This window comes from Pseudonaja textilis, chromosome 1 (genome assembly GCF_049901715.1).
Source record: "Pseudonaja textilis isolate UNSWEBS1 chromosome 1, rPseTex1.2, whole genome shotgun sequence".
Taxonomy (NCBI): Eukaryota; Metazoa; Chordata; class Lepidosauria; order Squamata; family Elapidae; genus Pseudonaja; species Pseudonaja textilis.
Window position 1 is genome coordinate 22418978 of NC_141990.1, and position 13011 is coordinate 22431988.

At 41.7% G+C, this 13011-nt stretch overlaps 1 protein-coding gene across 1 annotated transcript; it reads left to right on the forward strand.

The window, feature by feature from the left end:
- The first annotated feature begins 422 nt into the window (after positions 1 to 422).
- On the forward strand, positions 423 to 12868 carry NSUN5 (NOP2/Sun RNA methyltransferase 5). Its single transcript, XM_026708474.2, has 10 exons — positions 423 to 597; positions 3048 to 3170; positions 4311 to 4482; positions 5039 to 5147; positions 6381 to 6516; positions 7291 to 7406; positions 9295 to 9473; positions 9951 to 10155; positions 11083 to 11232; positions 12677 to 12868. Exons 1-10 carry the CDS (start codon positions 472 to 474, stop codon positions 12780 to 12782), a joined length of 1422 nt encoding a protein of 473 aa, XP_026564259.1. The 5' UTR covers positions 423 to 471; the 3' UTR covers positions 12783 to 12868.
- The last annotated feature ends 143 nt before the right edge of the window (positions 12869 to 13011 follow it).

Below are 13011 nucleotides of genomic sequence, written 5' to 3' on the forward strand. Positions count from 1 at the left end.
TTCCAGCCAACAGAAGTGAGAGAACTTGGGATGGCTCTCCGAACCTATTGTGTTTGTTTAAGTCAGAGGTCTCCAAACTTGGCAACTGTAAGACTTGTGGACTTCAACTCCCAGAATTCCTGAGCTAAAATGACTGGAGGAGGAATTCTGGGAGCTGAAGTCCACAAGTCTTACAGTTGCCAAGTTTGGGGACCCCTGGTTTAAGCTTACCCTCCTTTTTTTAAGTATATAGAGTGATGGCTGCAGTAAAACTGAGCATTTCCCCATTCATTTCTGTGCGTGGCATTTTGCTTTAGCTCAGAAACAAACAAAAAAAGATCTCGAAACTCGTCGAGTTTGAATGGTAGATGCTGTGGAACTAGTATAGCTCTATGAAAGCCTCCCCTGCTTTACGCACGCGCAGTTCATTTCCTCGTTGTACGCGTGCGCGCCGGAGGCTCCCGAAGTCCGGATCTATACAACCGGAGGAAGATGCGGCAGCGCAGGCAGGGAAGCGGCGCGGCGTTTGGCCTTTATGGTGTCGCTGCTTCTATCCTGGCAAAGCTGGAGCGTCGGGAAGGTTCCCTTAAGACTCTCGTCTATGGAAGTCACTTCCCGGCAAGTTGACGGTCTTTGCACAACTTTAGAGTTAAAAAAAATAATAGGGTGGTAGTGGTGGTGGTGGTGGTGGAAATAGACCCTCCACGTGTGAGCATAGACTATCTTTTTATTGCTAGCTACAGACACTGAGGCGACAGTTACTCTCGTGTGTACTTGTGGGTTTTTTCTTAAAAGGAAGCGGGCTTCCTTTGAAGGAGTTCAATGAATATTGAGTGTCATTTAAAAACAAATTTTCCTATGCTCAAAACGAGAAGAGATGATGCAAAAATGCGGTGGATATACAGTAATATGCTTAGCGTTTAGGTTAACAATATCCTCAAATCGAACTTAGCACTTGGTGATGTTATGCAGTTTCTTGGCACAGTACAGCTGTGGCTTGCATTGAACTCTTCCAGGATACAAACCTGGAATTCCTTGGTAGCCTCCCTTCCCAGATGTAAACCAGTCCAGCCCTGTTTAACCTTAGCACAGAAAAGATCAGATGCTACTGTGTTTTTACAAACAACACATTTAACCATCGTTTTTGGAATTAATCCATTTTCCCAAATTTGCACAATACTATGAATAAAATATTTACTATGTATAGCACTTGCAGGCTGAAGTATGGCAGCTTTTTGATTAAAAACATTGCACAAATTGAACCCTTGTTTTAAAAGAAAACCATTCACAATTGAATGTGATTTAATATATGCCAGTTAATAGGGACTCTGAAGAGCCAGATAGATGATCCAATCTGGTCTTCAGGTCTTCTAATTGTGTATGCATCAACACTACAATTGAGTCCATAATTTGTGTCTTAATAGGCTGCTTCTTCTCAAAACAGCTAGGACTTAGCATAATGTGTCCAAAATATAATATCAGTCTGCGTCTCAAATGAGAATTCTGGGTTGACTTGTTCAATTATGCATTTTTTTTTCCTGGCTATCCATGGTATTCTCCAGAATTCTGTCAGGACCAAAATTCTTTCTGTCCTGCTTCTTTAACGTCCAACTTTCACTTGCACAATTCTGATCTTTCTAGATTTTGACAAATCACAGCATCTGAATATCATTTTAAGGTGCTCATAGCTACTATATCAAGTGCTAGTCTGTGGTACATTTCTTGACTGGCTTGTTCCTTTACTATTGGTTGGTCCTAAAAAGCAGAACTGTCTACCAACTGAGTATTTTCGTTGCCAACTCTGGATCTGGTTGCTGTACCTATTGACAAGAGTTTTTTAGAACAGTGGTCGTCAACCAGTGGGCCGTGGGCCTAGAGAAAATTTTGGTGGGCCACAGAGAAATCTCCCCCCCAGAGCACCCCCCCAAAGCAATTAATCCAGGCAGCACAGAAACACAAGGCTGCGCTGCCCACATGGCCCGTAGGAATGCTCCCCGCTCACTCACTCCTTACCCGGCAAATTTGCCTGCTAAAATTGCTATTTTTCCTTTTTCTGACCATCATCTGTTTTGCTATGCTGGGAGATTTAGATTAGCTAGGAAGCAGGAAATGGTTGGATTTCTTGCTTTCTAGCTAGTCTTTAGATCTTTGGCTCTGCTTCCCTTAGAACTGAACGTTTGCTTGCAAGCAAATTCAGTGCAGACTCACAGCAAGCAAATTTGAGAGACTGAACTAGCTAATGGCAGATAGATAGATCACTGAATGGATTCTGTGAGCAACTCAATCTGCCTGCTTTGCCTGATTTTGGGTAAAAATTGCTTTTTTTATAAAAAAAATCAATATTTACATACATGGTGTGTTGTGAATTAATTCTATGAGTTTGCTTGCTAGTAAATTTTATTAGTTTGCTTGCAAGAAAATTTTATGTGACAGACTGAGCTAGCCAATGGCAGATAGATAGATCTTTGAATGAATCTGTGATTCTGTGAGCAACTCAATTTGCCTGATTTTTGGTAAAAGTTGCTCTTTTTTATATAAAAAATTCAATATTTATATAAATATTTATAATATTTACATACAAGCCATGCCCAGCCAGTCACATGAGCACCAAGCCACACCCACAAATTAGGCCGAGCCCACAGAACCAGTTAATGGTCCCTGGGATCTAAAATTATGAGTTTGGTGGTCCCTGAGGTCCAAAAGGTTGGCGACCCCTGTTTTAGAATGAATAAATAATAAATAAATAACCTTGTCTCACTCCTTTACTGACCTGGATCCAGTCTTTTCTGCTATGTTCCATCTGGATTGTGGCTTTCCCAGTGTTTTGGGAGTCCCATTTTGCTAAGGACATTTCATAGTTTTACAGTTTATTTTGTTAGCATGTAAAACTAAGGATACTGTGTGATCATTTCCACAAACTGTTAAGTTTCCTTTTTTTAGTTTTGGTAGGTAAACTGGCCCCTTCCAATATGTTGTCCACTGTATGGTCTTCCAGATTTGTTGGCCTTGTTTGCTTAGTATCGTTATAGATTCTTCTGATCCATCAACAACATTCCTTCCTTTTGCAGAATACACGGTTGCTCTACGCCCTTGTTTCAGAAACACATCGCTATTCTTCTGTACTGGATTCCATCATAGATGCTGCTGGTTTGTTCCGTGCTGAAAAAAAGCTGCAGCCACATCTGGCCAAGGTGAACAGGTGTGACCATTCCTTATGGGAATGTTGAAGCCATTTTTCATACAGTCTAGATTACCTGGAGTTGTTTTGCATTTGGTAACTGCAGGGACCATTGTGCTTGGCAATGCACAATCAGTGGCTTATAGGTGACTTCAACCCCGGGCTGCTCATGTGGACAGATTTGGGGGAATCCACAACAGCAGGCCTCTTTTCTGGTACCTGATAAGGTCTTTGGAAATGGGAGAGCGGAACAATGAGAGAAGGGAAAATCCAACAATATGAATGGGGTGGAATGTAGGAAAAGCATGCAATGTCAGCTATTTGTTTTTGTTTTTTCTCTTTCATGATTGTCTCTTGACTCTAGTTGTAGGTACTCCATCTATTTTAAAGAAGACATTGGATAGCCATTGTCTGGAATGGTATAGGGTCTCCTGTTTGAGCAGTGGGTTGGAAAAGGAGACCCTCAGGGTCCCTTTCAACTTTATTATTCTGCAATCTATTCTTCTTTTCCTTTTCCTTTTCCTTTCCTTTCCTTTTCCTTTCCTTTCCTTTTCCTTCCCCTCCCCTTCCCCTCCCTTCCCCCAAGCATTTTTCAGGGATTTGTAGGGATTCCTGTAACCCAAATTCATTAGTCTGTTTTTTTTAATGTGTTGTTCATATTACTAGGAAATCATTGCAATGGGTAGAATAATCAGTGCAGTATAGTGGTAAAAAGTGTTGGATTAGGATTTAGAATACGCAACTTCAGATCTTTCCTCAGCCATTGAAAGTCATTGGGCCCATCCTTATTTTCTCAGCTTATCTTGTAATTTGAGAATACAGATAATTCAGTGTTTTTATTCAAGATATAATACGTCTTGAGCGTGTGGAGAAAAAGTACCTTTTAACATTTATTAGTTATAAAATATATTTATGTTATAACAATGTTAGATGTGCCTTCGGTGCCTTCTATGAAGGTTCCTTCTTTCATTCTGTTTTACTGACATGTCTTACTGAGGACTTGTTCTTACTTCCTTGCTGATGCCGTCCAGATGTGGCCTATACATCTTCTTAAAAATCTCTCCCCCCAATTCACTACAGCTGACACTGAGTGAGAAGTTCCAATCTTGGCCTCAGATCCCAGCTCTTTTCTCCTGCTGCTTTCCTTTCTTAGGTGCTGGTATATGACTTACTCATTGGCAAGGGGCTTCGTGGTGGAGGACGTGGGAAGGCCCTGGTATTGAAGCATCATGCGCGTCTCCAGGCTGAGCTTGCCCGCTTGAAGGTCCAGAAAAAAGTGAGCCGCAATGAAGATCTTCTGCCACCAGCTGGAGAATCTGGCAAAGGTAGATGTTTGGAGTTTGTGGAAGAGGTCAGAGGGTCGAATTTAAATAGACAGCAGTGTTACATCAGCTGCAACTGAAAAAATAGGAATAAAAACTTTGCAGCTTTTGGAAAGCCTGTCTAAAGTGTTTGGTCAAATGTGTCTCTTGGCAGCAATTGTGCAGGCTTTAATGCTCTGTGTCTGAAACTAAGGACAGCTAGTCAGCCAGCCAAAGTTGGATTTGCATATTATGTTAAATCATGAGATGTATTTGGTTTGGCTTCATGTGTTGTGTGAATCAGCCATTATGGTTCATAAAATACGATTTATGAGTTACTTTGCTGACTGAATCCAGAGAACTGGACCTTACTCAGGCCGTGATGAAACAAACAAATGTAATGTGTGAAGGAGGGCAGTGCCTCTAGACAGTTTTCTTCCAACCTGGCTACAATCTTTGTTCTAGCTATGTGAGATGATGTTCTTGCTGGATCAAAATGGATACAAAAGACAAAGCAGTTAGACATTATGGAAAATCCAGGAACTTGATTTCAGAAAATCCCTGTCTCTTTGTTTTCCAGCACTTCAGATGCCGCGCTATGTCCGAGTGAATTTATTGAAGACCTGTGTGGATGATGTTGTTGATTACTTCAAACGCCAGGGCTACTCTTACCAGGGCAAAGCAGCCAGGTTAGTTTAGTCTTCTTCAACCCCGGCTCCATATCTCAGGTACAGGTAGGCTCTCTGTCTGCAGACTGCAGTGTTGCAAACTTTCCAGGAATCTGCAATTGCTCACTGTCCCTCCTGTCATGTATAGCCACAAGGAAGAGACTGAAAGCATCCATTTTCATTCTGGCATATCTGCAAGTTTATCCTAAAAAAAGTGGAGTCCAACTCGGTTTACAATGGATGAGACATACAACCAGGAAGTGCGAGGACTTTAAACTAGAGGGATTTTGAGAAATAACCCAGAAGTAGGCAGTGGCACATCACTGTCAGACCATTGTCAAGGAGACAACATAGACATGCCTGTGTAGTAATCAAGGCAAACTTGGTTTGAAGAAGATTTACTGTCTATGGAGATTGTCAGTCATCTAGGTATCATGGTTGTCCCAAAGGTGCATTTTCAAGAGGCCACTGGACTTTCTTGGTTTTCTTTGAAGACATTTCACTTTGAAGATATTTCAAGAGCTGAGAAGCTTCTTGGATGAGAAGTGAAATGTCTTCAAAGAAAACCAAGGAAGTCCAGTGGCCTCTTGAAAACGCACCTTTGGGACAATGAGATTTAAGTTTATTTAAAACTAGCTTGTGCTCACTAGCTATAGTTAATCTGAGTTTATCCCAGTAAGCGTGACATAAGATGCTGCAGTCGGCACCCTTACTCCCTTCTGGGCCAGATTGAAAGAGGAAAAAGGATTTGGGACAAGGGTCTTCAAACTTGGCAAGTTTAAGACTTGTGGACTTCAACTCCCAGAATTCCTGAGCTAAAATGACTGGAGGAGGAATTCTGGGAGTTGAAGTCCACAAGTCTTAAACTTGCCAAGTTTGAAGACCCCTGATTTGGGGTCTGGGGAGGAGATAGTTTCATCCTCATAATACAAAAGTAGACCAAGTACATTCATGCTTGTAATTCTGCATCAATTTACCCAAATCTCTCTCTCCCCTCCTATAAGCCATTTCTTGAAGCAACTTTTGGTGGCTATTTTATCTCTGATCCTACTTTCCTGCTGCAGAGCAGGAAGCCCTTGAAATTTCTCCACACTTACTTGATAGGCACTTTCTTCATTGACCGACAGGCTTATTTGTGCCAGGCTGCTTGCATTCAGAGAGCCCTGCTTTCTGGCTCTCCATATCTGGTAGGAGAGAGGGGTTTTTGGGGGGGAAGAAGCAACAGCTTTCCATCTTTATTACTATCATTTTCAGTATGGAGGAAGCCATCTTATCTAGGAAGAAATTCCTGCTGGACTTCCATCTTCCCAATCTGCTGATCTTCCCTCCTCAGACAGATCTTCATGAGGACCAGCTCTATCAGGCTGGGCACATCATTCTCCAGGACAAGGTGAGTGAGGCTGGGACAGGACACAGTGGCCTGAGGACTTCTCCACATGGACCAGAGGGAAGGGCTGGTGGATCTGCTTACCTGGTAGCTGACCTGCCTTGATGAAGTTGCCCAAACACAGTCAGACTCTTCTGATGGCCTCCCTCTTCCTTCCAAGGGCAGCTTCTGGCTGGTTTTAGGCATTTAGGCTTTATGCTATGGTTTTGAAGTTCCTATTTTATCTTGACAGTTCGAATCTCACTAGGCTCACCAGGCCTTCTGAGGTCAGTAAAATGAGGACCCAGATATGCCGCAGTATGCTGACTCTGTAAACCGTTTAGAGAGGGCTGTAAAGCACTGTGAAGCGATATATAAGTCTAAGGGCTATTGCTATCTTGCAATAACTTGCAACATCTTAACCTAGATGACTGACAATCTCCATAGACAGTAAATCTTCTTTAAACGAAGTTTGCCTTGATTACTACACAGGCATGTCTATGTTGTCTCCTTGACAATGGTCTGACAGTGATGTGCCACTAATTTTGTGATAAATTCTCCAGGTGAAATACAGAAATGTCAGCTTAAGCTTAATAGGCTGTTTGAGAGAGAGAGAGATACATGCATATGCACACACACACACACACACATAGGCATGAATGCAATGGGCGTTAAATGTCTCTTGACAGTATGTTTGAGAAGCTGCTATTGAGGCTGGGGAATATGGAAAGAGGGTGACGGGCCTGCCGTATGTGGATAAGTGTGCATTTATCTTGTGTGTGTGTGTTTTAACCCTAGGCCAGCTGCCTCCCTGCCTTTGTCCTGAACCCCACTCCAGGGTCCCAGGTAATTGATGCCTGTGCTGCTCCTGGCAACAAAACCAGCCAGCTGGCTGCCATCATGAAGAACAAAGGGTAAGAGGACGGAAGGGCGATACCATTTATTTATGGAAATATTTTAGGCAGCATTCTGAGCTATAGAATCCTCTGTGGCAGTTCACAGCATAACACTAATTTCTACAAAGATCCCGGTGATAAGGATAATGTAGCCAAAGTAGCATTTGCATTGGGCTCCCAGAAAGATCTGGAATAGATTTTGGGACCATCTATTCTCTAGGTTTGCATGGTGCTAGCAAGGCTTCCCCCCACCCCCCAAAACATTCCCCCATCTCTGGTCAATTTTGCGGGTCTGATTGGTGAACTGAAGGTTACTCCCTCTGGTGCTGCTTAACATTATGTATCTGTCTCTCCATCTTCCTTACAAATCTTTTGCTCCAGTCAGCCTCCTTAGTTTCCTCCTTCTGGAAGCGGAGATGAAGATTTTTTGCAGCCTCAAATCAGCCCCCCCCCGCCCCCCAACCTTTGGCAATATATTCCTTCTGCAAATCTCCTTGATATAGTTACCTAAATTTCATCCCAGTTGCAGGCTGATTTTTTTTTTTTAAACAAAAGAAACATTTGTGGTTGACTGGGCTGAGAAAGGACAATTTCAAAGCTCTTTTCTACATTTCTTAGCTGCTTAGGATCTGCTTTCTTCTTCCAGCAGCTCTCAGTTCTTCAACCTTTCTCCTTCCATACTCTCTTTTGAATAATGGGAATTTTCCAAGGCAAAGTTTAATTTACTCCAAATGTATAATTTAGATTTTCACATTAAAGATAAAGCAATTTCTACTACTAGAAAAATAATAGTTCTCTAAATTATCTAAATAATATTCAACAGTTTCCAGTATGTTAAAGTTTAAATTATTATCTAAAATATGCTAGTGATTTTTATAGAAATCAAGGCACGCTGTCATAAATATGACAATATTTTTTTATTACTCCCAAATCTGCAATTTCCATTTGCAATTTATTTTTTTGGATTTAGGTGATAAACCCTGAGATAACTGCTTGTCTAAATAAGTAGTTCTACAATTTGCAGTTGTTTGCATAGTAAAGGCTATGATCACAGTTTAATTCATGTAAATAATCATAGTTATGCAAAATAAGGAATTCTTTGCAAAATTATCTGCCTTACCTGCCTCTTAAACTGATGAAACGCTTGTTTTGTAATATTCATACATTTGTGCTCATCTGAAAAAAAATCACTGGATTTTGCTGGAGGTTTTAAAAATGTACCAAATAACACATAACATTTTACTTGTTTATAAATGACATATTAAGAGCATTAAGTTAAGTCTGGGTTTGCTAAGAAAGTTTCTGTTGTTTAAATTTAACATTTTCTTCTATTTTTTTTTTTACCATGGCCTCAACATTTCTAGAAAGTTTACTTTTGTAATCAAGAGGGGCTTGTGACTATAGTTGAATTCATACAAATCATTCTAAAATGTAATACGAATTTTGTTTGTTTATAATTGACTTAGTATGTTGCATGAATGTGGTCATTGCAGATTGTGGATTTATACTGTATGTGAACCCAGCCAGTTGAGTATTTCCAGCAGTTTAATGAAAAAAGGAACCATGAGCTTTTGTAATATAATCCCTGGATACCCTCCAGATAGAGGGATAAACTTTGATGTAATAAGCTTCCAGGATCCCAGGATGAGGTAGATCTTATTTGATTCTTCCAATTAGAAAGCAAAAATTCCAAGAAGCAAGGTTAGAGAGAATAGATCCTGTCTTCTCAGATAATGTTGTTTAGAATGCTCTGCAGATGAATAAGCTTCGGGTAACTTACCTTGGAGAGGAAGAGCTGCTTGGGGTAAAGTTGTTGTTTTTCACCTTTCTCTCCTGCAGAGGTATCTGATCATATGCCCATGTGTCCATGGCCCCTCAAAAGTTCCTTCTGTTTCTTGAAATGCAGGCAGATCTTTGCCTTTGATCTCGATGCCAAGCGGCTGGCCACCATGAGCACTATGTTGGTACGGGCAGGGGTCACCTGCCATCAGCTGGCACATCAAGACTTCTTAGCAACAGATCCCACTGACTCCAAGTACAGCAAAGTGAGATACATTCTCCTGGATCCTTCATGCAGCGGCTCAGGTGAATAAAGGTTGGAGGTGGATTTCCAGCTTGGACTTACATTAAAATACAATCTTATTAGGAATAATGGATGAGAGACCATCAAGGTATATTTTCTCTGCAACCTGGAATTGGAACAGTCAAGAGTATCCTAGAGCCGTACATTGTGCCTTTTTATCCAAGATGGGAAGCTGACAGCTAATTAGAACAGTTGGAAATAGTTTTTAGGAAGAGGGGCATTTATGATTTGGCTCTCAGATACAATGGTGATTTTTCCAGATTAAGTGTAATAGAATGGAGCTGATCTGGGTTTGTATACATAGATTTACAAGTAACTTAAAAATAGAACTATATGGTTCCTGAGCCAAATTTCTACCACTCCAGGTAAACAAAGATGGATACCTTTAGGTAGGTATCAAGACATAGCTTAATATGATGCTTTCCTGGAGGCCAGATTTCAACAGCTACTGATGCTTGGGATGTCTGCTTCTGTTGCAGGTATGGTCAATCGCCTGGCAGAGGAGGAAAGCACCTCCCCGCCTAAGCGACTGCAGGCACTTGCTGGGTTCCAGCGAAAAATGCTGGCACATGCATTGCAGTTCCCTGCCCTTCAGCGGCTGGTTTATTCCACATGCTCGGTGCACCAAGAGGAGAATGAAGATGTGGTGCAGGATGTGTTGGAGCAGGAGGGAAGCGCCTTCAGGTATAAGAAGGTGGATAAATCAGGGCCTGCCTTCCTGGAGCTGGTAGAGCTTGGGCAGGCAGCAAAGTGGGATGGTTCTTCCTTGCTAGTCCCAAAGGTGTTTTTTCAAGAGGCAACTGGATTTCCTTGTTTTTCTTTGAAGGCGTTTCGCTTCTCATCCAAAAAGCTTCTTCAGCTCTGCTTCTTGGACGAGAAGCAAAATGTCTTCAAAGAAAAACATGATAGCCCAGTTGCTTCTTGAAAAAGCACCTTTGGGACACAACCATGACCTGGATGACTGAAAATCTCCATTAGACGTCTTCCTTGCTGCTATTTAAGGATTGCTGGTGGAAAGGACTGTATAAAGCTAGAAGTCTCTTGGCAATTAATATAGCTCATCCTCCTCATACTTGATGCCCTCCTGGAGTGTAGATCTACAGTTCTCTCATGTTCCCAAACATGATCAAACTAACTGGATTTCTCCAGTGTTTTCATCTTGTTAGTAGGTCATGACAAATACATTTGAAAGCAGCAATCTCTTATCTATTTTTAGGGTTGGGCCCGTTGGGGACAGGAATGACATTTTTCCATTTCATAGCCATTAGGAACTAAAGCTTCTTAGTTAAAACACAATTCTTGGTGACTTTGGGGATATTCCATGTAGGTTCCTTGGCAACAGCATAGCAGTGGTTTGCTATGGCCATTTTCTAGGATGGGTGTTTGATTTCCTAGTCTAGAGGCTACCTGGTACTTCCTGGTAATAACAAGATCTGACTCTGCTTAGCTTTTGGCGATCGGCCAGGGTGTTAGATGCTACCGTGCTGCTGATCAGAAGATTTTGAAAGAGGGAAATTTGCTTCCCGAGTACGACTGTAAGATAGTAAGGCAGCAGAGTAGAAAGGGAAACACTGATTTCTTAAACCACTTCTCTGCTTTTCTTCCTTGGAGATTGGTAGAAGTGCTGCCATCCTGGACCCCTCGTGGCTTACCTGTTTTCCCTGAAGCGAAGTGCTTTCTCCGAGCATCACCAGAAGAAACACTGACCAATGGATTCTTTGTAGCAATGTTGGAAAGGAAGCACACAGCATGTGCAGCAAGGTGAGAAAAATGCTCTCTGTGTACTCTGTACAGGTAGTCCTTGACTTACAACTATTTGTTTAGTGACTGAAGTTAACAGCATGGAAAAAGGCGACAGGACCAGTTTTCACACTTTAAACGACTATTGAGCATCCCCATGGTCATGCAATCAAAATTTGGGTGCTTAGCAACTGGCATGTATTTATGACAGTTGCACTGTCCTGGGGTCATGTGATCACCATTTGTAATCTTCCCAATTGGCTTCCGACAAGCAAAGTCAACGGGGAAAGGCACTTAGCATGATTCACTTAAGAATTGATGATTCGTTTTACAACTGTGGCAAAAGTTGCAAAATCAGGCACAACTCACTTAACCGCTGTCTTGCTTAGCAACAGAAATTTGGGGCTCAATTGTGGTTGTAAGTTAAGGACTATCTGTATACTGTATAGCATAAATACTCCATACATGTTCTTTATGCTCTATACTACGGTCGTTGCTGACCGCCGCTCCACCGCTTTTGGAAAAGGGAGTTTAGCCAGCTGAGGAGGGGGGTTACAATCCCCTCCGGACCCCTGCCGGATCTCCCCTGTCTTCAGTTAGCTCTACGTGGTAACTATAACGCCCAAATCCGACTGGATCGGGGGCACTCCAGCGGTGAGCGCAGCAGAAACCACGCACGATCGCGGATTCCTGCCGCCGCCAAAGCCTTACAAACCGGAAGTCACTTCAGTGTTATTTAAAAAAAGGATGATTCCCCACCTTTCGGAAAATCTTATAAAGATTCTAGAGGCCAAACCTATGAGGTTTGTGGCTCTCTGTCCTGGACCCTGGCAACAGGATCCTACTTTTCACAATTGAGATAAGCTTCAATTTATCTGTTTACAAACCTGCATTATGGGGCCCAATAAGCCTTGTGCCAGTCTTGAATGGGTCAGTCCTGAACCAGACAATAGGCATAGCACACAAAGAAATTTGAGTTTTTTTCAGGTGCAGAGGTGTCAAAGCACATCTTGTTAGCAAGAAACAGTAATTTCCATATAATACAAGATACTCAAATGCTCTCAAGCATTATGGAACAGATTTTATTTCTAGAAATAGGAAACCAACATCCATCTGGCTGAGGAGCCAGACTGTTGGGGGCAATAGGCTGGCTCTGTAAATTGCTTAGAGAGGGCTGTAAAGGACTAAATGCTATTGCCTGTCTTCCCAGTCAGTCATGGGAGAATCCTTGGTGATTACTAATTTAACATCATCTCTTCACTAGATAAAGTTCAGTTTACATGGCCACAGACTCTCCTCATGTTAATCTACTCTATGCATAATTTTTATCTCTAGAGTTTTATTATTTTGTTTCATGGTTTTGCACACTTTGAATTAGTCTTAACATACGTTTCAGATATTTGTGTCATAATTGCATCTTGATATGTAGGAAAAAGCTTTCTGTTCTTTGTGGTTTTGCTTATAGTTCTGCAATGCTGCTTTCAGAGGCTGGCAGTAAATTAGAAACGAATCCCAATCCAGCAACCAGGAAACGAAAAAAGAAGAAACAGATGGCTTTTCCAAATAAGTGAAATTCTTCAGAAGCTTCCTGGTCTTTTATAAATGGACTTTGCAAGAGAAAGATCTTGGATGGAAATAAAAGTCAACTTTTCAGTTAGTCGGTGTGGACGTACTGAAATGGGAACTTGGTAGAAAAACCGGGCTTTGGCAAAAACATTATAAACCAAGGTCATGTGACCACAGGATACTCCAATACCCATAAATGTGGGGCAGCTGCTGAGCACCCAAAATGCATTCATG